Below are 27,359 nucleotides of genomic sequence, written 5' to 3' on the forward strand. Positions count from 1 at the left end.
AACCAATAGGAGGAACCACCAGAAAGAGGAAACAAAACATAACAGAAAAAAAAAATAGCAAATAGTATGCTTCGATCTGCATTCAAGCTCCATAGTTCTTTCTTTGGATGTGGAGAGCATTTTCCATCATGAGGCCTTTGGTGAGTCTTAGATCCTTGCATTGTCGAGAAGGGCTAAGTCTATCACATGTTGTTGTTACTGTGTATAACATTCTGGTTCTGTTCACTTCATTCAGCATCAGTCCATACAAGTCTTTCCAGGGTTTTCCGAAGTCTGCCTGCTCATCATTTCTTATAGCACAATAGTATTCCATTATATTCATATACAACTTGTTCAGCCATTCCCCAATTGATGGGTATTCCCTCAATTTTCAATTCTTTGCCACCACAAAAAGAGCTGCTATAAGTATTTTTGTACATGTGGGTCCTTTACCCATCGCTTTGATCTCTTTGGGATACAGCCCTAGATGTGCCATTGCTGGATCAAAGGGTATGCACATTTTTATAACCCTTTGGGCACAGTTCCTAATTGCTCTCCAGAATGGTTGGATCACTTCACAACTCCATCAACAATGCATTAGTGTTCCAATTTTCCCACATCTTCTCCAACATTTATCATTTTCCTGTTTTGTCACGTTGACCAATTTGATATGTGTGATGTGGTACCTCAGAGTTGTTTTGATTTGCATTTCTCTAATCAATAGTGATTTAGAGCATTTTTTCATATGACTATAGATGGCTTTAATTTCTTCATCTAAGAACTGCCTGTTCATATCCTTTGACCATTTATCAGTTGGGAAATGACTTGTATTCTTATAAATTTGACTTAATTCTCTATTTATTTTAGAAATAAGGCCCTTATCAGAGATACTGGTTGTAAAAATTCTTTCCCAGTTTTCTACTTCCCTCCTAATCTTGGTGGCATTGGCTTTGTCTGTGCAAAAACTTTTCTATTTAACGTAATCAAAATTAACCATTTTGCATTTCACAATGTTCTCTATCTCCTGTTTGGTCACGAATTCTTCTGTTCTCCATAAATCTGACAGGTAAACTATTCCTTGCTCTCCCAGTCTGCTTATGGTATCAGCCTTTATATCTAAATCATGTACCCATTTTGACTTTATTTTGGTATGTGGTGTGAGATTTTGGTCTATGCCTAGTTTCTGCCATACTCTTTTCCAGTTTTCCCACCAGTTTTTGTCAAATAGTGAGTTCTTATCCCAGAAGCTGGGGTCTTTGGGTTCATCAAATAGTAGATTACTGTAGTCATTGACTACTGTGTTTTGCATACCTAACCTATTCCACTGATCCACCACTCTGTTTCTTAGCCAGTACCGAATAGTTTTGATGATTGCTGCTTTATAATACAATTTAAGATCTGGAATGGCATTTCATCAGTTTTGGTATGTTGTCTCATTATTGTCTTTCTCTTGAATGAAGTTGATTGTTTCTATGATTTGTTGTGGTTGGTTGTTTGTTTTTTAGGATTAGATTATTTAGTTTCCAATTATTTTTTAGTCTATCTTTCTGTGGCCCTTTATTACATAAAATTCCCTTGCATTTCTTTTCATTAGTTCCCTTGATATTCTAGACCTTTTGTTATTCCAAATGAATCTTGTTATTTTTTTCTAGCTCTATAAAATAATTTTTTTATAGTTTGATTGGTATGGCACTGAATAAGCAAATCAGCTTGGGTAGAATTGTCATTTTCATTATATTAGCTCGACCTACCCATGAGCAACTGATGTTTTTCCAGTTATTTAGATCTGACTTTATTTGTGTGAACAGTGTTTTATAATTGTGTTCATATACTTCCTGGGTTTATTTTGGTAGGTAGACTCTTAAATATTTTATAATGTCTACAGTAACTTTAAATGGAATTTCTCTTTCTATCTCTTGCTGTTGGGCTTTGCTGGTAAAATATAAAAATGCCAATGATTTATATGGGTTTATTTTATAGCCTGCAACTCTGCTAAAGTTGTTTTATTATTTCAAGTAGTTTTTTACTTGATTCTCTAAGTATATCATCATACCGTCTGCAAACAGTATGCAAATCTTCTCTGCCTATTCGAGTACACCTTCAATTTCTTTTTCTTCTCTTATTGCTAAAGGCAACATATCCAATATGATACTGAACAACAGCGGTGATAATGGACATCCTTGTTTCACCCCCCCCATCTTACCTGAAATGCTTCTAGCTTGTCCCCATTACATATGATGTTTGCTGAAGGTTTTAGGTAAATGCTATTTATTATTTTAAGGAAGACTCCATTTATTCCTATGCTCTCTAGTGTTTTTAATAGGAATGGGTGTTGTATTTTGTCAAGTTTTTCCTGCATCTATTGAGATGATCATGTGGTTTCTTGTTAGTTTTGTTGCTGATATGATCAATTATGCTGATAGTTTCCTAATACTGAACCAGCCCCCGCATTCCTGGTATTAATCCTACCTGCTAGGTGGCCCAGTGGATAGAGCACTGGCCCTGAAGTCAGGAGGACCTGAGTTCAAATCCGGCCTCAGACCAAACACTTGACACTTACTAGCTGTGTGACCCTGGGCAAGTCACTTAACCCCAACTGCCTAAAAACAAAAACAAACAAATAAATAAATAAATCCTACCTGGTCATAGTGTGTTATTCTTGTGATAAGTTGCTGTAATCTATTTGCTAATATCATATTTTAAATTTTTGCATCTATATTCATTAGCGAAATTGGTCTATAATTTTCTTTCTCTGTGTTGACTCTTCTTGGTTTAGGTATCAGTACCATATCTGTATCACAAAAAGAATCTGGTAAGACTCCTTCTTCACCTGTTTTCCCAAATAGTCTATATAGTATTGGAATTAATTGTTCTTTAAATGATAGAATTCGCTTGTAAATCCATCTGGCCCTGGAGATGTTTTCCTAGGGAGTTCATCAATGGCTTCTTCAATATCCTTTTCTGAGATGGGGTTATTTAAGTATTTTACTTCCTCTTCGGTTTATCTGGGCAATTTATATTTTTGTAAATATTCATCCATTTCACTAAGATTGTCAAATTTATTGGCATACAGTTGGGCAAAATAGTTCCTAATTACTGTTTTAACTTCCTCTTCCTCGGTGGTGGAGTCACCCTTTTCATTTTTAAAACTGGTAATTTAGTTTTCTTCTTTCTTTTTTTAAAATTAAATTAACCAAAGGTTTATCTATTTTACCGGGTTTTTTTCCCATAAAACCAGCTCTTAGTTTTATTTATTAGTTCAATAGTTTTCTTAATTTCAATTTTATTAATTTCTCCTTTGGTTTTCAGTATTTCTAATTTGGTACTTAATTGAGGATTTTTAATTTGTTCTTTTTCTAGTTTTTTTAGTTGCATGCCCAATTCATTGATCTCCTCTTTCTTTATTTTATTCATGTAAGTGTTCAAAGATATAAAACTTCCCCTAAGAACTGCTTCTGCTGCATCCATAAGTTTTGGTATGTTGTCTCATTATTGTCATTCTCTTGAATGAAGTTATTGATTATTTCTATGATTTGTTGGGGGGTTTTTAGGATTAGATTATTTAGTTTCCAATTATTTTTCAGTCTATCTTTCCATGGCCCTTATTACATAAATTTTTATTGCATCATGATCTGAAAAGGATGCATTTAATATTTTTGCCTTTCAGCATTTGTGAGGTTTTTATGACCTAGTAGTACATGGTTAATTTTTGTGAATGTGCCATGTACCGCCGATAAAAAAGTATATTCCTTTCTATCCCCATTCAATTTTCTCCAGAGGTCTACCATACCTAACTTTCCTAATATTCTATTCACCTCCTTAATTTCTTTCTTGTTTATTTTGTGGTTAGATTTATCTAGTTCAGAGAGGGGGAGATTGAGGTCCCCCACTAGTATAGTTTTGCTATTTCTTCCTGTAACTCCCTGAACTTCTCTAAGAATGTGGATGCTATACCATTTGGTGCATATATGTTTAGTAATGATGTTACTTCATTGTCTATGGTGCCGTTTAGCAGGATGTAATTTCCCTCCTCATCTCTTTTGATAAGATGTATTTTTGCTTTGGCTTTGTCTGAGATCAGGATTGCTACCCCTGCTTTTTTCACTTCAGCTGAAGCATAATATATTCTACTCCAGTCTTTTACCTTTACCCTGTGTGTGTCCCTCTGTTTCAATTGTGTTTCCTGTAAACAACACATTGTAGGATTATGGTTTTTAATCCATTCTGCCATCTGCTTCCATTTTATGGGAGAATTCATCCCATTCACATTCAAAGTTATGATTACTTATCTGTGTCTTTCTCTCCATCCTCTTTTCCCCATTTATGAGTTTCTTTCTCCTTTCTCCCTTTCCCTCCTCACTAGTGTTTTGCTTCTGACCACTGCCTCCCTCAGTCCCACCTCCCTTCTATTAGCTCCCTCCCTTTTCTTCCCCTTTACCCTCACTACTTCTTCCCCCTCTTCTATCTCCCCTCCCTTTTCTTTCTCCTTTTCCCTCCCATAAAGTGATGCAGAGGAAGAAAGCAGAGACAAGAAAATGTACATAATAACTACAAAACAATATGAATGGAAAGCACCACCACAAAACAGTCAAAAGCGAATGTTGCAAAATTGCAAAGAAAAAGCACGGCCCCTGGTAGGGAACATTATAAATATTTTCGATTTTTTTAATGTAAGGATTGGTTTAGCTAAATTCTTTCTCTTTTTTTTATTCTTTGTTACAAGGATCGGCTTTTTGGGAGAGGGAGAGGTTGCACTGGGAAATGTAGGTGATGCAAAAAAAACCTGTATCAATATGAAATGCTAGGTGGTACAGTGTTAGATAGCGTTAGATGTAGAGATAAGAAGGCCACCAATCTAATCCTGCCTTGGACTCTCAGCGACCCAAGGGCAAGTCAAGTCGTTTAACCCCTTCAGACCTGTTTCCTTACCAGTAAAATGTAGATAATAATAACAACTACCTCACAATGTTATGGTAAGGATCAAATGAGATAACATATGTAAAGTACTTCATAAACCTTCAAGAGCTATATTTAAAAAGGGAACTCTCCAGAGAGGAAACAATGGACTATGAGCCATGCCCTCCAGAAAGATAAATATGAGAGAACTTTGGGTTTTTCTACCAACAAGCATATAAGTACTTACTACCCATCAGGCACTGAGGTGGACATAAAGACAAAAGCCAAATTGCATCCCTGTCCTCAAACAGCTTCCATTTTACCGGTAAGACAATAAGCACATGTACAGGTATAAGACATATGCAAAGCAGAGGCAAAGTAAACTTGCAGGAGAACCATAACTCACTTTCTATGCCTATGGCCCCATGAAGGGACTCTGGACATTGACTTAGACACTGGGAAGGCTGTATATGGGAGACTAATTCACCCGGAGGTGAGGGGCTCAACCTCCCTTCCCACCTACCAACCCCTTCTAGGTAACCTCAGTGCCTAGCAGTGAGTGTTCCTGGAATAACTCAACTTTTTTGGTATGGAATAGGGAATTCTTGGACCTTCTGACCTTTAAAACCAGTTGCAGTATGCACAAGCTTCTGAGATGAGGACACAGTTGTAGTGCTTGATGAGGTAATAGCAAGTACACTGTCTCATGATGAGAATGATAGTTGTGGAGGGATATTACAGTTATTGATTCAGAATCTCCATTCAGTAATAGCACTAGATAAAATGTTTTCTGTACCCAAATCAAGATAATGTCTCAACCCTCATGTGCCACTTGGTATATAGTCACAGAATTGAGAATGGCCTTTGTTGTCCTACTGTTCTGCTGCCATTTGAAAAAGCAAACCATATTTTGGACCAACTAGAGGGATGTGTCTTGCTATTGCGGAGCAAGTACAAAATTTAAATTAATAGACTATGTTTCAAATTGTGCAAAACTACAAAAAGGAGAATTTGTGAAAGCATATTAAAAACTTTCTTTTCAGTTTCTCTAGAAATAGTGAGAAATTTCTCCGGATGAAAACTCTTTCCAGACTCTTTCTTTTAGAAAAGTTGAAATCACAAAGGCTAGGGCCTTCCTGTGAAATGGAGCAAGCGCCATAACCAAACCTGACTCTTGTCTAGATGGGCTCACGGCCACCCCTCCCATCTGGGGTGCCTGGTGCCATGACCCATGTAAGGACACTGTCTTCTTTTTTGAATTCTGAAGTACTTAAAAGGAGTGGTGCAGGAAAGAATTAAGTAGTTCCAGAATGTTAGCCCAAAACTATATTTTAATGTATTATGATCTTTTTCCTTCTTCTAGATTCCTATAAATATTATGTCAAATTATCTTAGGGCAGAGAGTTATATTCTAGGGCATGAAAGACTGCCATTTCTGGAGATCTTTCTCTCCAAGCTAGAAAGGCTTCAATATTTATAGCAGCTCCTTTTGTGGTGGCAAAGAATTGGAAATTCAGGGGATGCCCATCAACTGGGGAATGGCTGAACAAGTTGTGGTATGTGAAAGTAATGGAATACCATGGTGGTATAAGAAATGATGAGCAGGTGGATTTCAGAAAAACCTGGAAAGACCTGTATGTATGGACTGATGCTGAGTGAAGTGAGCAAAACCAGGAGAACATTGTACATCATAACAGCCATGTCTGATGACCGACTTTGATAGATTTGGCTCTTCTCAGCAATGCAAGGATCTAAGACAACTCCAAAAGACTCACGAAGGAAAACGCTATCCACATGCAGAGAAAGAACTATGGAGTCTGAATGCAGATGGAAGCTTACTATTTGCTCTCCTTTTCTTTTGTTGTTTTGTTTTGTTTCTTCTTTCCAGGTTCCTCCTATTGGTTCTAATTCTTCTTTACATTATGACTAATGAGGAAATATGCTTAATATGAATGTATCAGAAAAGCCTACATCAGATTTCACATTGTCTTGAGGAGGGGAAAGGAGAGGAAGAGGGAAGAAATTTAAAACTTAAAATCTCATGGAAGTGAATGTTGAAAACTAAAAGTAAATTATTTAAGAAATAAACTAAACCCAAAAAAAAGCAAAAGGTGAAACAACAACAACAACAAAAAGCCTGGCTAGGTTGTTGTTGCTGTTCAGCTGTATCTGATTCTGCAGGGCCCCATTTGATGTTATCTTGGCAAAGATACGGGAGTGGTTTGCTATTTCCTTCTCCAGATCATTTTTTACAGATGAGGAAAGTGAGGCAAACAGGGTGAAGTGACTTCCCCAGGGTCAAACAGCTACCAATTGTCTGAGGTCAGATTTGAACTCACAAAGGTGAATCTTCTTGACTCTAGGACACGCACTCTATACACCGTTAAATTCTATAAAATTCATTTCTGACAGACTTGAAGAAAAAAGAGAGAGAAAAGCACTATCAGCTTGGAAGTGAGGGAGGCTGGGGAAAGATGGCCAAAGAAAATCATGCAGAACACAACACTTGAACTAAAACCTGAAGTGAACCAGGAGTTCTAAGAAGACGGAGAGCAGTCCAGGAATTGAGGCTAACCGGGTGGGAAAACAGAGTGCAACACCTGAAAGGAGTAATGTGTAATAACTGAAGAAAGAAATACTCCTGACCCTTTGGCAGTCTGGTGGAGAAGCCTACCAACCCCTTCTCAAAAAAATAAAGTTTTCAAAGTCACAAAATAAAATATTACAAAGGAAAACAATTATATTGAAACAGTTATCAAAATACTAATAAAAAAAGGTTCACAAACTCCAGGTTAAGCAACCCTCGTTCTTGATCGGGGAAATAAGAACTGGTCACAGGATCTTAGGAGCGAAAGGCACATTGCAGGATATCCAGTGAAATCACGGTATGACAAGAAACTCTACATACAACATTTTTTTTTTTGCTTTTTGGTGAGGCAATCAGGGTTAACTGACTTGCCCAGGGTCACACAGCTAGTAAGTGCCAAGTGCCACATTTGAATTCAGGTCCTCCCGACTCCAAAGCCGGAGCTCTGTCCACTGCGCCACCTTGCTGACCCTACATACAACATTTCTGACAAGTGAAAGAGGAAGAAAAGGCAGCTCTTTAGTTTTCCCTTCTGTGTTTAAATGCTAAATACTAACTATCCTATTGAACAATGAAGGATTCTGGGAAGGGGGGGGGTGTTATCAGGAAGAACCAGAGGAATAGCATCTTGGAAGCAAAAAGAACGACAGGCAGATTCTAGAACTGCTTCCCAACAACCTTTAAAGACCCTCTCGGCTACCCACTTTTGTTGCTAATTCCCCCGCCCCCGACCCCTCTGCTGTCCACGTGACCCACTCAGATGCCCTCTACCAAGATGGCTGCCGGGACAAGCACCCCCTTCCTTTGCGCATGTGCGCTCCCGCCCCAACTCCATTAGTCCCGCCCCCCAGGCTGCACCTCTGGCCCTACAGCTTTCTTTCCCTCCCGCTTTCTCTCTCCCACCCGAGTCGGCTGGGCCCGGAAGTGGATGCCGCCGCTCGGCGGAGAGGACGAGGGGGAGGGGGAAAGTGCTTCCGGGGAAACGGGCCCCGGGCTGGTGTTTGTAAACTTGCCTCGGTCCCTGCGGGGGCAACAGCAGCGGCGGGGCTGGCACCGGAGAGTGAGCACTGGGGGAGGGGTTCTCCCGTACGGGAACACTGCTGGAGGCTGCGCCCGGCAGGTAAGAGCCCGTCCCTGGGAGCAAACCGCGACTCAGGCAGACGACTGCGCCTCAGGCCGCTTCGCAGGCCGCGGGGGAGAAGCGCGGGCGCGTGCGGAGCAGGCGGGGGAGGAGGAGGAGGAGGAGGAGGAGGAGGAGGAGCAGCGGGAGGAGCAGCGGCAGACGGCAGCGCGCGCGCGCGCACTTCTCTCTCCCCACCCCCTCTCGACACCCTACACCCCCGGCCCGGCCAATCCTGCCCGAGCGCGCGCGCGCTCGGCCTCGTCTCCGGGCCGAGGGGGCGGGGGGTTGGGGGGGCGTCGGGCGCGAGCACGCAGCTCGGCCGCTCTGCTCCTTCGGCACTCTCGCGGCCCCGCGCCCGTCCTCAGCGCGCCGCCCGCCTGCCCCGGGGAGCTCGGGCTGCCCGCTGCGTCTCGCACCCCTAGCGGCCCGGCCCGGAGCCTGCACCCACGTGGGGCCCAGCCCGCAGGCCGCGTCCCACTTCCGCCCGACTGCTTGACTGCTTGCCTTGCCTGCCGGCGCTTCCCAGAAACTTTTCTCGGGCGCGGCGGCCGCTGCTAGGGGTCCCTCCAAAGCTCCCCGGGTCTCTTCGCTCCGCTCCCCCCACTCCCCCCGCTGCTTTGTGTGCGAGACGCCGGACCCGTGCACCTCCTCCCCGGGGGGCTGGTCTCCCCAGCCTCTGGGGCATTGTTCGTCGCCCGGAGTTAATGCTGCCCAGTCTCCCTCCTGACCCGGGGACGAGGTTAGAGGGAGTGAGCCCCTGGAGCCCTGCATGTCCTCAACTAGTTGGGGGGACCTTTGTCAAGTCTCTTGCCGTTTATCAGATGGAAGGGATAGAATTGTTTCCCGGGCCTCCGACGAGTAATTTTCAAGCTGAAGTATGGGGTGATAGATACAGTGTGGAGTAGAGGAAGGAGCACGAGTGACCCCCACTTTAAAAAAAATTGTAGACCCTACAAATCCCCTAAAGCTATGTCCTGTTTCTTTCTTCCTTGTCGCCACCAAACTTATAGGGAAAAACAAGAATTATACTGAAATCACTACTTCCTTCCCTATCTCAACCCTTTTCACCATGGCTTCTTGGCCTTATCCCTCAACTAAGTTCTTCCTTCCGAAAGCACCTGTGACTACCAAATTGCCAAATCCTTTGACCTTTTTCAATCCTCTTCTTGCACTGTCTGCAACGTTTATTGCTTTCTTCCTGGACACTTTAGGTTTTGGGGATACTTTTTGCCTGTTTCCCTTTGCTCTTTTCTGTGTAGTCTTAAGTGATTTACCTGAGTTCATTTATCTCTATGCTGATGACTCCCAAATTTACATATCCATACATTCCTACTCTCATCTTGAGTACATTTCTAATTGTATAGCCTATAGATTTCTTAAACTCTTGAAGTTGGGAAAATCACTTAATCTTCCTGAACCTGTTTGTTTCTTCATCTGCAAAGGGAAGAGCTAGGCAAGATGGCCTTTGAGGTCGTTTTCATCTCTAGATCTATGATCTGTGTCCAAAATAGATTTCATTTATTGTCCCCTCTCACTGACAATCAGACCCTCTTCTTACCTGCCTCATTTCCATTACCCGGGTTAAATGACTTGAGTCATCTCCAAGCAGTTGCCCAGTCTTATGAATTCTACCTCCCCTGCGTTTCTTAAGTCTGACCCTGTCTCCCCACTAATGTGGCCACCACTCTAGCCTAGACCCATATCGCCTTGGACTACTGCAATAGCTTCCTCCTGATTGTACTCTGGTCCCTCCCATCTCCAAACCATCCTTCAAATTGCTGTCAAAGTGAGGTCCCAAGCACAGGTCTGACCCTAACACATCCTTGCTCAAAAAGCTCCAGTATCGGAGTTCATAATCTTTTATGTTATGGATCCCTTTGGTGAAATTCACTGACCCCGAAGAATAATGTTGAATGCATGAAAAAATAGAGTATTACAAAGGAAACCAACTGTATTGAAGTAAAGATGTAATTCTTTTCCATCTAAGTTCACAGACCCTCTGATTGCTTTCCATGGATCCCAGGTCAAGAAATCCAACTCCACTGGCTCCCTTTTGCTTCTAGGATAAAATGTAGATTCTTCTGTCTGGCAGTTAAAGCCCTTCCCAGTCTGGCTCCAGACTACCTCTCCAGACTTGTCTATACCTTACTCCTCTGCACTCTCCAGGCAGGCCAGGCTGGCCTATTTGCTGTTCCTCACACATAACATCCAGTCTCTTGTCTTTGCTCTTGAATGGACTGTCCCTCAGGCCTGGAATTCTCTCCCTTTTCATTTCTACTTCTTTGTAAAACTTCTTAGCATCCTACAATACTTAGCTTATTCGATGCCTCTTACAGGAAGCCTTTCATAAATGCTCAGTCAGCTGTGCCTGACTCCTTCCCCCTAAAAAATTACTTTCTACTTACTTTCTATCTTCTTATATGTTATTTCCCATGATTGTCACTGCTCCTTGACAGTAGAATCTTTTTTACCTTTATATTCCTAGCACCCAGGACAATGCCTGATGAATGTTAGGGGCTTTAGTAAATGTTAACTGATTTGCTGGGAGTTAAATTTTGATTCCTAGTGATAACATTTAGTTATTTCTCGGACAGGTAACCTCTCTGGGACTCAGTTTCTTGATCTATAAAATGAAGAAGTTGGATTAGATGATTTCTAACATCCCTTTCAGTTCTAATAGTCTATGTATTTCTGACTTAACAGGACTCCTCTGTGTGAGCTTCGTAGAAGAACTCATAAAATAATTCCACCCCATAGTACCATTGTCTGTTTCTCAGGCGATGGATCTCGGTAACCTCCGTCTCACTTTGTAGTTTCAGGTTTCTGAGACAGATTCAAAGTTACCTCCAGAGACTTGAGCTGGACACTGAAGACGGGCAGGTTTTCCTTTTATTCTGAGAACGGGCAGGAGTCCATCAGGAAACGACGACCGAGGTTAAAGAGCGCAGTTGTGGGGACATCATCTTCTCTTTGGAGAGCGCTGAGTTCCAGCGGCAGCCCAGGGCCTCTCAGTATGGCAGCAAGGGCATACAAAGGACATGGAATGAGGAGGCCACAGTGAAATGTTGATAGTTCTCTCTGAATACACACTAACCAAAGGAGTAAGAAACTCTTGAACTGTTGGATCGTGTTAAGTCAAGTGGGCGACATGGCTCAGGTAAGGCACTCTAGAGCACTCTTAAATCTATGCCACATCAGACTGTAGGCTCTGTGCTGTGGTCACAGTCATCCTACGTGGATGAGCCAAGTGCTGTGCTGGGCACAAGGGGAGAACTAGAGAACTATTTCCCTACCAGAACTATGCTTTGGACTGGTAAAATATCTAAATTTTCTCTTGAAGACTGTCCAGCTCTCTGCAGGCTCAATAATGAGGTTGTAGATACCTTAGAGGATGGGGATGGGAAGGGTGAGGAGGAGAAGGGGTCCATTTTTGAAGTTAAAATATTTTTTAAACAAAGGACTTTGCAAAGCTTTTTCTGCCATACAAGCAAAAATTTGCCATGAACTTGTGGCTAGAAGTTGGGAAATGCTGGCCTAGAGAAAGGAAGAGAGGCAATCTATAGTCTTTACCTTCGCTGAGCTCCCAGTCAAATAAAGCAAATAAGGTATATGCCCCAGGTACAGATGTAATGCTTAGAAGGCAGCACATACATAAGTGCAGAAAAGATGTAAATTGAGTACTCACTTGCTAAAGAGAGTAGAAGCTTCATCAGGGAATTATGGTCGGTGAGTGGAAAAAACACCAGAGTTGGATGTAAGAGAATTTTATATATTTCCTCAAACACTAACTCACCATGTGATCTTTGGTAAGCTCTTTAAGCCTCAGTTTCTTCATCTGTAAAATGGGAATAACTGTAACTAATACCCTGTAGTATCTATCTCATGGGATTGTTGTGAAGATGAAGTGAGATGAACATGTAAGAGGCTTATGTAATTTTCAAGTATCGTTGTTGGTAACAGTCTAATAACATTAATAAGGGAATACTTCCAGGATGGGAGAATAGTTTTAAATAGGGTTTTGGAGGTGAAGAAGACCTTGGGAAAGGATACACTCTCAACCAACTCTGACTTTTCCATACAACCTGCTGTACTGGCCAGGCTGTGTGCAGGGGGTACAGGGAGGTGTGTATTTCAGCCCTCAAAGAGCAGCCTGCTTAAGCCACTTGTCCCTGCCCATACTAGGTAAGAATTGTCTTTACTTTCAAGCAATATGGATTTTCATTTACTACAAGAAGAACAGTGGCAATTTTAGTATCTCTTTAGCTCATCCGCTTTGATGGAGCAGAAGAATCCTTAAGATTGTCCAGACAGCTATAGTTTCTTGTGTGCCTTCTTTCTTAGGCCTTTACCAATTACGTACCTTACTTAGTCACTAATAAGTATCTCTGCAATCCTGGGAGAGTATTTCTAATTAGTCATTTAGCCACTGACCACCAGGGTCTCTTCTATCTCTAAATCTCTCATAGGTGTTCAAATCTTTACAGCCACAGTTTGCCCTGATAAGGCATATGATATGTGGGACATGATGAAGTTACTAAAAGTGCACATTCAAGGAGAAGAAAATTGTTTATAGTGCTGAATCTTTCTGGCATTTCCTTCACTACTATTATTGCTCTTGTAATTTTTAGGAAAACAGCAGCTTAATTCTCAGCTCGATTCAGTGCTCTGCCTTGGATTCGGGTCCTTAATATGACCACAGGCATGTGGAAGCCACTGTTGAATTTAATGCTTCCTTTCCCTCTTGGATTAGACCTGACTTGGTGCTTTCAAGGCCACTCTCTCTCTTTGTGTGTGTGTGTGGTGTGTGTGTGTGTGTGTGTGTGTGTGTGTATGTGTGTATTTGGTTTTTTGGGGGGTGGGAGCAGAATCAGGGTTAAGTGACTTGTCCACAGTCACACAGCTAGTAAGTGTCTGAGGCTGGATTTGAACTCAGGTACTCCTGATTCCAGGACTGGTACTCTGTCCACTTTAACACCTAGCTGCCCCACAAGGCCACTCTCTTAATCTCCCTGCTCCAAACTTTATTGTGACCATTGCTGGTTATTAGGGGCAGGTCTCAAAACAGTCTTGTCTTTGCTTCCAGTGACCTCTCTTTTAATTATCCTTTGCTCCTAAACTCATTTGGGCAGCTAGCTGGTGCAGTGGATAGAGCACTGAGTTTGGAATCAGGGAGATTCATTTTCGTGAGTTCAAATCCACCCTCAGATAGTAACTATGTGACCCTGGGCAATCACTCAACCCTGTTTGCCTCAGTTTCCTCATCTGTAAATTGAGCTGGAGAAGGAAATGGCAAACTGCTCTAGTATCTTTGCCAAGAAAACCCCAGATGGGGTCATGAAGCATCTTGGCCAAGTTGGACATGACTGAAATGACTGAACAACAATAAAAACCTAAGCCAATTACTAAATCCAAGCAAGCACCCAGTATGTAATTATCCTTTTATGGCTTCTCTGTCCCCTAAAATTCAGTGTGTTCTCTGTGAAGATTTGTGTTCGTGTATTGTCCACTTTGAGTGAAGCCATTCTAAGATGATAGGTTTCCCTCTACAAACTTTGGTCAGAGCTAGCTTGATCTTGGGCTGAAGCTGGAGTCAACAGGGCCTAGGTTCAAAGTACACCTCTGACACAGACAGGATGGCCACATGTGAGTCATGACCCCTTTCTAAATCTTAGTGTGCTCAGCCATAAAAGGGGGTAATTATGCCACCTTGGGTTATTGTGAGGATCCAGCAAGTTAATCTATACCAAACTCTGAAGTGCTATCTGAAAAAGTCTATTCTTATCATTAACAAATGAAAAACAATGGACCAAGAGAATCTTAGTCCCATGTTAGCTACATACTTCAATAATTTCATCGTAATAACCATAACAGTGTCAAAAATTGGATAAAAATAAAAACAGTAATAATTGGGACAAGGCAGAAATGGAGATGTTACAGTTCGTTTTCTTAGCCTCCTGTTCACCCACTCCTGCCTTTCATGTATATTACCTATCAGGCACCTCATATTTAAGTACTGTGGCAAACAAAATCTCACATCAAACTGGACATTGCGCGTGAATAGTTTCAACAGTCACAAACACTAAGTACAGAAATCAAAATCATAACCAAACAGCATAAGGTGGGAAATGAAAGCGATAATAGAATGGTAACAAATACTTCCTTACTGTTTAGTAGTTGGTGTACTCTTCATAATGATTTCTGAATCTCTGAGAAACAGCTTGCAAAGTCTTTCCCAACCTATTGATAATTGTCTAAATCAGGGATTCTTAACTTGGGATCTGAGAACTCCAGAGAGAGAGAGTGAGAGTGTGTGTGTGTGTGTGTGTGTGTGTGTGTGTGTGTGTGTGTTTTAATGTAGACATCTGTATTTTGATATCATTGTTTTCTTTGTAATCCTGTATATTTTATTTTATGCATTTAAAAATATGATTCTGAGAAGGGGGTCTATAGATTTCACCAGACTACCGAGGAGTTCATGCCTCTAACCAAAAAAGTTAAATAGATAAACCTATCATGGGTACTCTAAGCACTGTCAGACATCATGCCCATCCACTGTAGCCACAGCTCTAATGATATAATTAAACCTACAGTAGGTGCTTAATAAATACTTGTTGACGGTTGTCCGTAAACATAATTGCATTCTGTGTGTGTCTACATTATTCACACAGATGAAATACAGCACACCTGTTCTCGTACTAGAGCCACATTGTGGCTTTCTTAAACCTACCATCGAGCATAGCATTAAATTCTTTTTTCAGCACCTACGTGAATTAGGTCCCATTTCCCACCAAACACCTTCCATGGTAACAACAATCTTATATGCCAGTGATGAGGTTAACTCCTCACATTTACAGGCATATCAGGGTTTGTGAAGCACTTCCTAATAATACTTGGTCAGCTAGTTATTATAGGAAATTGCAGCCTTCTTTTATAAATGAGAAAACTGAGGCTCACTTATTCACCGATGTTACAGTTAGTCCGTGTCAGGAGGACTTGAATTCAGGTCTTACCTGACTGCCCAGCGCTCTGCTTCAGTCGAGATATTTTCATTCTAAAACAAGAAAACCAAATATAGCCCTAAATGATGAAATAGTTGAATTAAAATCTTATAAGTACCCAACTTTATATCCAGTTTTGCTTTAAAGTTGTCCAAGTTCATACATCGCAGAATTGAATCTGTATAGAGTTTCAGTTAATCAAACTAAAATGTAAAATGTAGTTAAAGATGGTACACATAATGGCATTTACCAAACCACATTCCAGTAGTTCAGATGCCTCAGGATCTCACATAAAGAGAAACCCTTCATATAGACAAACCCTTGTCATCATTGCAAAAACAGGTCATGTTCATGTAGCTTTCACCTCAGTAGACTTTGGGCAGTGAAACATTATTTCTCTCTGTGCAGAAATTATTAGTTCAAATTTTATAATCCAAAAATCAATTCACACTAGTTAAAGCCAGAGAAGCCGTTCCTAATTCCAAGACATAGTCAGTGTTCTTTTTTCATTCTAACTCTAGACTGCTAGAATTTCTTGAAGGGCTCCCTTCCCCCCCGCCCCCTATTTTTTTTCCTCCTATAAAGAGTTAGAAACAATTTTCTAACTCCTTAAATTCATTCCCTCCCCTGTTTTGTTTTGTTAAGGATAATACTCTGCCAAAACAAATTAATACCTGATATACCAGCATACACAAGTTTAAACAGTGGACTCATACACACATATACTTGTATACACAGGCACACATGCAGATTTAACATTGAGCAATAAAAACTTTCAAAGTAAATGAGTCAGGGCACCTCCTTCCCGTCTTTGCAGATGTAGGGAACTGCAGGGCCGGGCAGCATGTGTTCTGTCACATTAAATCTGCATTGGTTAGTTTTGATGAATTACATTTTCTTCTCCCAACCTCCCCCACCTTTTTTTTTTTTTAACAAGGGATGGTGGTCTGGCTATGGGAGGGATGTTTTTGGTAATGAAGGCAATACAAAAACAAAAGATAGCAATAATTTTTAAATTGCATGATTAAAATAGGATAGGGTTAGGGAACCTGTGATTTCATTAGTATGAGGAGCTCTACAATGAGGAAACTCCATCTACCAATACAGGCCAGCACCTTCCCTGCAACTTGCCATCTTCGAGAGTTACCTAGAGCACTGCGAGAGGTCAGTCCACTTGGCCAGGGTCATGTGTGTGTCAGAGGCAGTGCCTGAAACCTGGTCATCCTGGTTTCAAGCCCAACTCCCCATTGTGTCATGCTACCTCTTATGATTGGAGTACCAAAAAGAAATCTTTTTTTTTTTTTAATGGTGGAGGGAGGTAGTAAATGAGTAAAAAGGGGAATGGGGAGGTGCAGAATTTGTCTCAGGTGGGTACTAAATCCATTAGAAAAATATAAACATATTGATGCTGTAACATGAGGAATTTAGCCAACTTTTCCAAATCCTCTTAAATTTCCCAGTACATGCAAGATAGAAGTAATATCATTAGGAAAGCCCTTTTAAGGGACTCAGACACAAGGTTCCAGTTTCCATTTTAACTTCCAAATGGTTTACAGGGGAATCACAGTTTTCATACCCCCCACCCAGCCTAATTATTATTCCAGTTATGTCAGACCCTTCACTAAGCATTGGGAAAACACAAAGAAATGTTAAAACGGTCTTTACCCTAAAGGATTTTACAGGTATATATTGTGTACTATGAAGACAACAAATGCTATTGCCTTCTTTCCTCCCGACCACCCTGCACCTAGCTAGCTCACTCTAGCCTCTGAACCCACAAAGTGGGCACTTTGCTGAAAAGTGACCATCCTTGTTGACAAGACATGTCGACTACTGCAGCTTTACACAGTTCAGCCCTAAGGTGGGACTTCTGTACAACTACAGAGAGTCATTTTTCAGTCTCTTAGGGATGAGTGTGGGTTTAAATTGACAACATGTCTTCCAAGGTACGCTATGTCACTAATAATTTTCCTTGTGTTGGTTTAAAATCTTTTCATCTCAAACCTCTTGTGGCACCCCCTCTCACCACCTGCGCACTGAGGACCCTGCCTCATTCTTCACAGGAAAAATTGAGGCCATTCAGAGGAGCTTCTTCTTCCCTTCTCATTTCACAACACTCAGATGTATCCCCTCGCTTCTTTACCCTATCTTACATGAAGAAATGGCCCTTCACCTTGCCAGGATAAATACCTCTATGTGCAAGAGGGATTCCCATTCCATCCCATCCTGTCCAGCAGATTGATCCCTCTATCATCCCCCCTCTTTCACAATCCTTCAATCTTTCACTATCTGCTAACTGTAACTATAGCAAACAAACATTCTCTTGACTCCCCCATTCTTAAAAAAAAAAAGCTTCACTTGAATCCATCCCAGCAAGCTACTATCATCCTATCTCTCTCCTCCCTTTCTTGGCTAAACACCTCAAAAAAGCTGTCTACAATCAGTGCCTTTACTTCCTCTCCTCTCATCTCACTTTCTTGTAAACCTCTAACCCCTCTGCAGTCTGACTTTTGACCTCGTCATTCAACTGAAACTGCTCTGTCCAAAGTCTCCCGTGATCTCTTAATTGCCAGGTCTAATGGCTTCTTCGAGATCCTCATTCTTTTTGACCTCTGAAACTTTTGACACTGTCAGTCCCTCTTGTTGATTCTCCTCCTGCCTGTCTGATATCTACTTCTTAATTTCTTGTGCTGGATCTTCTTCCAGCCACTTCACACCCACTAACAATGGATGTTTTCCAAGGTTCTGTCCTAAGCCCTTTTCTCTTTTTCTTCTATACGTGATTCTCAACTTTTTCACAGTGGTAAAAACAACTTTGTGTAGTAAAATCCTCTAAAGTTATCATTTTAATGCCTGTTAACAAACCACTTAAGTTTCATTTTTTAAAATTTGGTGTATTTCAGGGTTGTTTGCTGCACAGTTAGAGAAACGTGTAGGTGATTCTGAATCTATTTATCCAGCCCTAACCTCTCTCCTGATCTCCAGTGTCACATCAGCCACAATTGCCTGTCGTGCATCTTGAATCAGATATCCCATAGACATCTCAGACTGACACATCTGGAACAGAACTCCTTATCCTTTCCTCCCAAGCCCTCTTCTCATCCTCCTTATTACCGTTACTCCTCTATCAGTAATAAATTTCAGCGATTACTGTTGAGTGCACCACCGCCTGTCAGTCACCCAGCGCCTTACAACCTCAGTGTCAGCATCCTCACCTGACTCGTACTCATCTCCCTCCCGCCCTCACCGCCCCTTGAACACCAAGTGACTGTTGTAGTGGCCCTCTGGTGAGGCTGCCTGCCTCACTCCAGTCCATCTTCCCAGAGGGCAGGTGTGGCTTCATCTCTCCCTACTCCATCAACTCCCGTGGCTCCCTCTTACCTCTCTTTGCTTTCTAAAGCCCTTAACCATGTGACCCCTTCTACCTTTCCCTCCTTTAAAGGAGGGGTTGTTTTTGGATTCCCAGCACTCAGCCCAATGCTGTGCTTGTACGTACTGTGTGCTTATTGAATGTTTGTTAACTGGCTGTTGATTGACTTTGCTTTCCTTGTACTCTTCAGTCTAGGTACACTGGCCTGCTTGATGCTCTTTGAACATGACACTCCAGGTTCTAAATCTGTGCCTTTTCACTAGCTCTCCTCCTTAACTCAGCCTCCTGCTTTCGTTCAAGACTCTGCTCCCCTCTCACCTGTAGGAGGCATTTCTGGGCCTTTTCTAACTCCACCACCTCTCCCTTGTCCATCACTGTCTCGATCTTCACACAGCCTCTGGCTTAGCTCAAGTCCCAGTCCCTCTCACCTGGACTGCAGTAGTAGCCTTCTGGTTTTTCTTGCTGCCCGAAGAATCTCTCCACAGTTGCCAAATTATTTTCCTTAAATAGAGGTCTGACTATGTCACTCCCTTGATCAGCAAACTCCAGGACCTCTCTGTTACCTCTAGGATAAAATGGTCACTCCCCTGTTGGCCTTTTGAAACCCTTCACCACTTGACCCTAGCTGACCTTTGCAGCATCATTGTACATCACCCCCCCTCATGCATTCAGTAACCCTGCTATCCCTCCCTCATTGTACACCATCTCTCATCTCTGTCCCTTCTGGAATGCATTTCCTCATGTCTTTGAAGCCCTGCTTACCTGCTTACACCCGTTCTGCATGGAGATTCTCTTGGTTCCCCAGCTGCTCATTCCTCACCTTCTTAAATTATCTTGTATTCATTGTCAGTGCACAGTATGTAGTGTATTCATATATAATACATGTAATGTACACATACAGTCTGCATGTTACCTACATATATACTAAGTGTGTATACTTCACCCACACACCCACATATGATGTGTTAACAGCTCCAGTAGAATACAAACTCCTTGGAGCTATTTTATTCCTGTTAACCCTGTGCCCACAGAGTAGGCACCTGATAAATGTTTGGTAATTTATTGGTAGAAAGTGGCAGAAAAACCAATTTGTCATTGTACTCAGATGGAGGCTCTTTAGCGAACCCTCTGATGGATCTTTGAAAGCCTTGGAGTTAAAGGGAGCTTGTAATTTCTCTATGGTATTGTTGGGTCTTGAGTTAGTTCTTGTTGCTACCTTTTTATTATGCCTTTGGTCTCTTTACAAGAGGAAAATGGTATGTACATGTATACCCAGAAGTAGGAATGCCCTTTTCTTCCCTCTTTTTTGGGGAAAACTCCTTGCCCTAGGCTTACCAAGTATTACTGCAACATGTCTGAATTTTTCCCTTAACTGCCTCCACCCAGCTGCCTTCCTTTTTCCATGCTGCCTTAGAACACGCTTGGTTCCACTTCTGTTTCTTACACTGCATGTCCCATTTATTAAGTTTCCCCTACTAGAATGACTTTAAGGGTTCCCAATAGCTTTCAGTCCTCAAAAGAGAGATACTTAAAGTGTCCCAATAAGCCATTTATTTTAGGTAGGTGGCACAGTGGATAGAGCACTGAACTTACATGGAGTCAAGAAGACGTGAGTTCAGATCCAGTCACAGAAACTAGCTGTGTGATCCTAGACAAATCACTTGACCTCTGCCTGCCTTGATTTATTTTTCTATAAAATGGAGGTGAGGATAATAGCATCTACCTCTCAGGATGCTTGTAAGGATAAAATGAGATATTTGTAAAGCACTTTGCAAACCTTAAAATACTGTGTAAATACTAGCTATCATTATTGGCTAGGTGGACTTAACCAATCCATTTTTGGAGATTAGAGTGGAAGAGAAGAGGTTGGAACTTGCTTCAGCAGCACATTATAGCTGAGAGACCATATGACTTTTAGTCCCCTAATTTGGAGAGTGATAAAGGTAATGTGTTGTGAAAAATTATATTTGGATGTCTGCCTTTATGAATGATATTCAGTCAAGTACAATTATCATATAGCCAGCCTTCAGATCCCCACTGTTAATTATCCTAACCTAGGGGAGCTCTCAGTTGAAAGGGAAAAATGAGTGGTTGTCCAGAAAAAGCACATGTGCACACACACACGTAGAGATATAGACACGTACATATACACATACTGAATCTGTAGCTCCGGTAAGGTCCCCTCCAGAATCTCATTTTGGTTTGGATATGATGTCACCCTTCTTTCTCGAAGGCTGAGCTAGGCACAAACTTTAGTAGGTTTTACTGAACAGAAAAGGCTTCAAGTTTAGGTCTGGTGATGAATTATAGATGATACATCTGTTATATCAGTTCAGAGAAGCTTATCATCAGGTTGCAAGGTAATGAATTTTTCTGGCCAGAGCAATTCTGAAAAATCATCTTAGGTTGAGATGCATCAGTAGAGAGAGTACTTATCCCACTGAGATTACTCAGAGCCTGAAAAAAATGGGAGAAAGATAAGTTGCAGTCAATTACTGCTTAGCAGAAAGAAGTTTCCTCTAGTGAAGAAATTAGTAATATAGACCAGACAGAGCAGGGAAGTGCCTTGGATCCCATGAGATGATATTAAAATAGCAAAAGATGATGGTTCCGACAAACCTATCAGCAGAGGTGGCACAGTGGATAGAGCACTGGTCTTGGAGTCAGGACGACCTGAGTTCAAATCTAGACTCATACACATATTAGCTGTGTGACCTCTGGGAAAGTCATTTCACCTCTGTTTGCCTCAGTTTCCTCAAACGCAAAATGGGAATGAACAGCCCCTACCTCCCAGGCTTGTGGTGAGGATCAAATGGCATATAAAAGGTGCCATAAGGGGCGGCTAGGTGGTGCAGTGGGTAGATCTCTGGCCTTGGAGTCAGGAGGACCTGAGTTCAAATGTGGCCTCAGACACTTGACACTTACTAGCTGTGTGACCCTGAGCAAGTCACTTAACCCCAATTACCTCACCCAAAAAAAAAAAAAAAAGGTGCCATAGATATGGCTGTTCCTTTCCTTCCTAATAATCTCATAGCAGATAATAAATAACTTGTTGATGGGTTCAAACTGAATATAGTTACAAATGATCAGAAGAGACCTTTGGAGATTGTCTATTCTAACCCCATCATTGAACAGAAAGGTTTAGATACCTGTAAGTAACTTGGTCAAGGTCTGTCCTCTTCCTTGAGTTAGAATGAAAGAGTAGAAACAAGAACACAGAAGTTGGGGTGAGGAGACCGTAGGAAAGTGATCTAACTTCCCAGAGCCTCACTGTTTTCATGTGACAGATGGAAGGAGCGATACTGTCACTGTTGACCTCACAGTCTGGTGACGAAAGTGCTTTGCGAACCTTAATACATTCTGGAATAAAGCAGTGCGAAGTTATTGCTGATCTGAAGGTTCTCAGGACACCAGGTCTCTTCTGAGAGTGATGGGGCAGAATTTTCATCCCTTGTTTTCTCTTCCCCCATAATCCTTTCCCCTTCCATTTCGGCTGGAATCTGAACTTTGGCCCTACTCACCACATCTTTGAGACTGCAGATGACCCAAGGACTGAGCAGAATCTCTCAAGACTACTCTGAACAGGGCAAGCCCATGACTAAACCAAACCAACCTCTGGCAAATAACAAGTCGCTGCCCGGGATTCTGTATGCCCAACCTCCATTGTTCTCCTTAGTTTCTTCTTATGTGATGAGAATAATGATAACAATAGCTTACATTGATATAGCTCTTGCTAGTGCTAGGCAGTATGCTGAGCACTTTACAATTATGTCGTTTGATCTTCACAACAACCCTGGAAGCTGTGGCCTAGTCTTATCATACCCATTTTACAGATGAGCAAACTGAGGCAAACAGAGGTTACGTGACTTTCACAGAGTCAACACAACTAGTAAGTGTCTGAATCCAGATTTGGACTCTTTCTGACTCCAGGTCCAAAGCCTTATCAACTCTGCCACCTGGCTGTTTTATTTTAAGTGAAAGAATGACTGGTTCCTGGTAGGATCAGTCAGGATCAATCAATAAGCATCTTAATAAAAGCTCCTTATGTGCCCGAATAGTGAAAAAACACAAAAAACTTTATGGCTGTGCTTAAAAGAAAGCAAAGATAGTATTTGGTGATGTTGGGAAAGAGGAAGGCCATTCTGGAATAGAGGTTGGCTTGTGCAGAGCAGGGGACCAGTTGTGTGGGTGAGGGAACGTCACCAAGATTAGTTGAACCTGTCAAGTCATCTGACCTCTCTTCTCCCAATCTAGGCGAGTCTCCTAGCCTGTGAGGGCCTTGCAGGTGTGAGTTTGGTCCCCACGGCAGCCAGCAAGAAGATGATGCTGAGCCAGATTGCCAGCAAACAGGCAGAGAACGGGGAGCGCACGGGCAACCCAGAGGTGCTGAGGTGCTCAGGCCAGGTACAGCGCTGCGAGTGGAGCGACCTGGGTTTTCCGTAGAAAACTCTGGGCTTGTGTTCAGCCAGCTAGGGAGATGTCCCTTCCTTTTCTCGGTGCCACCAGTTCCCATTGATCTTGCTGGGGTGGGGTAAATGGGCATTTTTTTTTTACAACTGAGGGAGGGTCTTTCCCTGCCTCTAACCTTTGGATGCCACAACCTGAGCAGCTGTGAGAAGATAAGAACAGAGGTTCCCACTGAGGCCCCACTCTCTGATCGTTGGGATTGGGAAGAGGGAGGAGTCCGTGTGTCTGAAAATAGTGAGAACCTCTTTTCTTATCCTGTCTATTTACCCATTTTCATGTCTGTGGAGTAGACCAAAGCTTTAAATATGATCTTGTGTTTAAAAGGGTCACCGAAAAGATGGAGAAAAGTCGAGAAACCGAAAAGATGACAGCTCCACAGCTGAAGCTCCTCCACCAAAAAAAGTTAAAAAGGCAGGTAATGGGGCAGGCATACTTGGGGTTGAGGGATCCCCTTTACCTCTCTGCTCTGCTAGGATGATTGTCCTCGAGTTCTAGATCACCTCAAAACCAGTAGGCAAGCGAGGTGAGACTTGTAAGAGCTGGTTTCAAGTCCCCACGCTGCTATGTATTGATGGACTTCTTGGACCAAGCTACTTCACCCCTCTGAGTCCTAATTTCTTCTTATGTAAAATGGGGGTAACTGAGTATGGGGAGCATAGTGGAGTGGAAAGAACACTGGACCTGTAGGCAGAAAGCCTAGGTTAGAGGCCTGACTCCTTCACCACAGTGAAGCTCTCCTGCCTTGTTTCCTAATCAGTAAAGTGGAGGCAGTGATGCCTGCACTATTAATCACAGCAGAGTTGCCAGTCTGCGTAGGAATGAGGTGATTGTAGACCGAAGAGTTCCCTTTACCAAGGTCCATACCCCCATCCCCCCCCCAAAAAAAAATACTTAACATACCTCACAGGTTGCTGTGAGGATAAGTATTCTGTGAACCTTAAAGCAGAATGTAAATATTATTAAGGTTAGGATAATATCAGATAATGAATATAAAAGCCTTTTTTCAAATTGTTCCTTAAACTATATGGATTGCTCTTGTTATTGCTATTATTATTTGGTTTCTGACCTGGGTTAATAAGACAGGGAGGAGGAGATTGTAGATGTGGGATTCTTTAGGAAAGGTGTAGACTTGACTCCTCTCAGATCATCTCTCATGTTCCAGATTTGCCAAGATAAACCATTTTACTCTCATTTCCAAACTTGGATTGACCTGACCCCAGTAATGGAGAAAAAAGACTCTCTTTAGTATAAGCAGAAAGAAATTAAAGTTGAGCAACTACTGGAGATGCTACAGTAGAATAGGGTTTTCTAGGAATAGGCAGACATTGGGGGCTCCCCATAAGGTAACATGCCTGATTGTCATCCCCAGATGGTGGTTGTGGAGCAGAATGGCTCTTTTCAAGTGAAGAGCCAAAAAAACTTTATTTGTGAGCAGTGTTTTGGAGCCTTTAGAAGTAGTTATCACCTCAAGAGGCATATCCTCATTCACACAGGTAAGCCTTCTGTTTATGTCAGGAGAGAAAATAATCACTAACACACAAGGTCCCTGTCATACTGACTTTTCCTCGTTCATCTTTTCTCTACCATGTCCAGGGGAGAAACCATTTGAATGTGATGTTTGTGATATGCGGTTCATTCAGAAGTACCATTTGGAGCGCCATAAACGTGTGCACAGTGGAGAGAAACCCTACCAGTGTGAACGATGTCAGCAGGTACCACCCCAGTCCCTCCACATTCACCATAAACACACACTCCTCTTTACCGTCAATATACACCAGGGCTTCTTAAACTTTTTCCACTCACAACCCCTTCAGTGCTTCTTAAACTGCAGGTTGTGACCCCATATGGGGTATACTACCCTTCCTCAGGTTGAGGTCAACACAGAGTTCCTTGCTTGCTGTAAGAAACGAGATTCCACAAGCCTGACATTTCCCTCTACTATAATGGGTTAGCATCACAGGGTGACCTAAATTAGGTCTTTTTAGAATTAGTCTTCTTATGCAAGAGGACATTAGCACTATCCACTCATATCTAGTCCCGAGCAGTGTCACACTGAAACAGTGTTTGTTGTAATGGTACTCACTGTCCTCTTCCCTAGTCTCATGTGAGATGTTTCTGGGGAGAAGTCAATTTCACTGCTATGTCCCTATATGCAGAGCCTTGAAATGATATTGGAAGAAAAAAAAAAGGAGTAGGAGCACGTGCTATCAAGCATTTCCCAGTGTGATGGGAGGTTTAGAACCCCACACTTAGACAACATGTGAACAAGTGCAATATCATCAAAACACAGATATTGGGTTTGGGGTCAGTTCAGGATGGAGTAATGGAAGGTGGTTGGGTCTGGAAAAGATTGGGCCCAGCTAACTGGTTCTTCAGTTTTCTTCTTATGAGTTTACCCTCTCCTTTTTCTCTTCTCAGAGCTTTTCCCGGACAGATCGTTTGCTCAGACACAAACGGATGTGCCAAGGGTGTCACTCCAAAACCCTTGATGGGCAATTTTCCCTCTAGGCATGGGGCCCAGGGTGGTGGGAAGGATCAGAAGAGCTTGCTGAAGATGCTGCCCCCTCTGGTTCTGATGGTGCCACCACCTCCCACACTTCCACATGCCTCTTCTTTCTTCTCTTCATGGAGGAGGGGACCAGGAGAGTCAGAGACCTAACCTACATCAGGGGACAGGGCACCAGAGCCACAGCCCTGTAAATAATCTGAGATTTTGGTGGCTGGAGGGTTTTTCCAGCAATTCCTGGGAGGGTTGACCAATCTCTGAACCCTTGATTAAGCCATGGAAAGGGACTCAAGATACAGGACCAAGACAGAACAGCGGATCACACAGCCATGAACTCCATATGGGAGTGGAAACTGGGAAGGGGTGTGTGTGAATGTGTGTATATGTATATGTATACATATACGTATATATGTACATATATGTGTGTGTTTGTGTGTATACGTATATATGCATATGTGTGTGCATATATATGCATATGTATTTAATCCAAAAGTGATTTTACCAGATGAACTGTGGACATAGATAACGTGAAGGCATGGGACCCCAGGGCAAAGCAGGGACTGTGATTGTCCTGATCATCCCCCACAGATGGCACCCTGGTTGCATTTTGCCTTCAGCATTTACATGCCCTGTACCTCACCACCTTCTCTGAGGCAGGTGGGGAGCAGAGATGGCTGGCAGCTGAGCTTACTGTGGGCTATGGAAAGAGGTCCCTGGGAGGCAGGGGCAGTTGGACACACGCAAGAGTGGATAGGTATCTCCTTTCCCCCGGTGGAGTAGTAAGAGTTGTGCCCATGTGTGTTAAAGCAATATGGGTGACACAAACACTTGATGGGGCTGGCTCAAGTGCCTTTTGGAGGAAGCTATGGAAGGAGGCCTGGGGATTACCCCCCCCCTTTTTTAAGGATCCTAAATCTTGAGGGTGGCTTCCATGTAGCCTGATTTTCTGATTGCCTTCCCCCATTGCCACTGGAGTTCAAATAAAAGTGGGTGGGTTGGAAGTTCTGGGTGCCAAAAAGTGGATCAGCACTGTGCCCTCTTAGGAGTTCAGCTAGCTGCTCTGAGTCAAGATCAGACTTGAGTTGGGTCACAACCTGCTGAAGAAGTAAATGAAACTGGAGTCTGCCTTTTATCTCATTCCTGAAGTGGGGAGGGGGAGTGTATTTCCCCTGTACCTACCCACCCAAGTCCTATCACTGTATTGAGATGAAGATGGTTGCTTCCTCATAAGGAAAGAATAAGAGGATTTTGTCTCTTCCTAATGGCCCCCCACAGCCCAGAATGGGGTGGGAGGGGCGGGGGGACTGCTTGTAATGACTAGTGGAGCTAATGTGGACTTTATTTTAATCAGTACTCTAATCCCTATGTCCACTTGTTCCATGCCCCAGAGTTTGATCGATTACAAGTGTTTATGTGTTTGCACAACACCTGTG

At 42.5% G+C, this 27,359-nt stretch overlaps 2 protein-coding genes across 7 annotated transcripts in view; one reads left to right on the top strand and one right to left on the bottom strand.

The window, feature by feature from the left end:
- The window catches only part of CSAD (cysteine sulfinic acid decarboxylase), a 68,950-nt gene extending 60,390 nt beyond the window's left edge, over positions 1 to 8,560 (bottom strand). For all 6 annotated transcript variants that reach the window (XR_002320622.2, XR_013482478.1, XR_013482477.1 and 3 more), the window contains exon 1: positions 8,476 to 8,560. The gene's annotated coding sequence lies outside the window, so the exon portion shown is untranslated. The remainder of the gene's footprint in view (positions 1 to 8,475) is intronic.
- ZNF740 (zinc finger protein 740) lies at positions 8,493 to 26,029 on the top strand. The gene is made up of 7 exons (XM_020966220.2): positions 8,493 to 8,582; positions 11,399 to 11,742; positions 23,208 to 23,357; positions 23,745 to 23,831; positions 24,790 to 24,913; positions 25,014 to 25,132; positions 25,839 to 26,029. The coding sequence occupies exons 2-7, from the start codon at positions 11,734 to 11,736 to the stop codon at positions 25,926 to 25,928; spliced, it is 579 nt and encodes a 192-aa protein (XP_020821879.1). The 5' UTR covers positions 8,493 to 8,582; positions 11,399 to 11,733; the 3' UTR covers positions 25,929 to 26,029.
- The last annotated feature ends 1,330 nt before the right edge of the window (positions 26,030 to 27,359 follow it).

Source organism: Phascolarctos cinereus, unplaced genomic scaffold (assembly GCF_003287225.1).
Source record: "Phascolarctos cinereus isolate Bilbo 61053 unplaced genomic scaffold, phaCin_HiC Scaffold_1;HRSCAF=81, whole genome shotgun sequence".
NCBI classification, from domain to species: Eukaryota; Metazoa; Chordata; class Mammalia; order Diprotodontia; family Phascolarctidae; genus Phascolarctos; species Phascolarctos cinereus.

What these genes read in the sequence shown, in the direction of transcription:
- ZNF740 (XM_020966220.2), top strand. An exon ending in TGCTGAGGTGCTCAGGCCAG is followed by an intron (nt 23,358 to 23,744) that starts GTACAGCGCTGC and finishes TGTGTTTAAAAG; the next exon opens with GGTCACCGAAAAGATGGAGA. An exon ending in AGTGTGAACGATGTCAGCAG is followed by an intron (nt 25,133 to 25,838) that starts GTACCACCCCAG and finishes TTCTCTTCTCAG; the next exon opens with AGCTTTTCCCGGACAGATCG.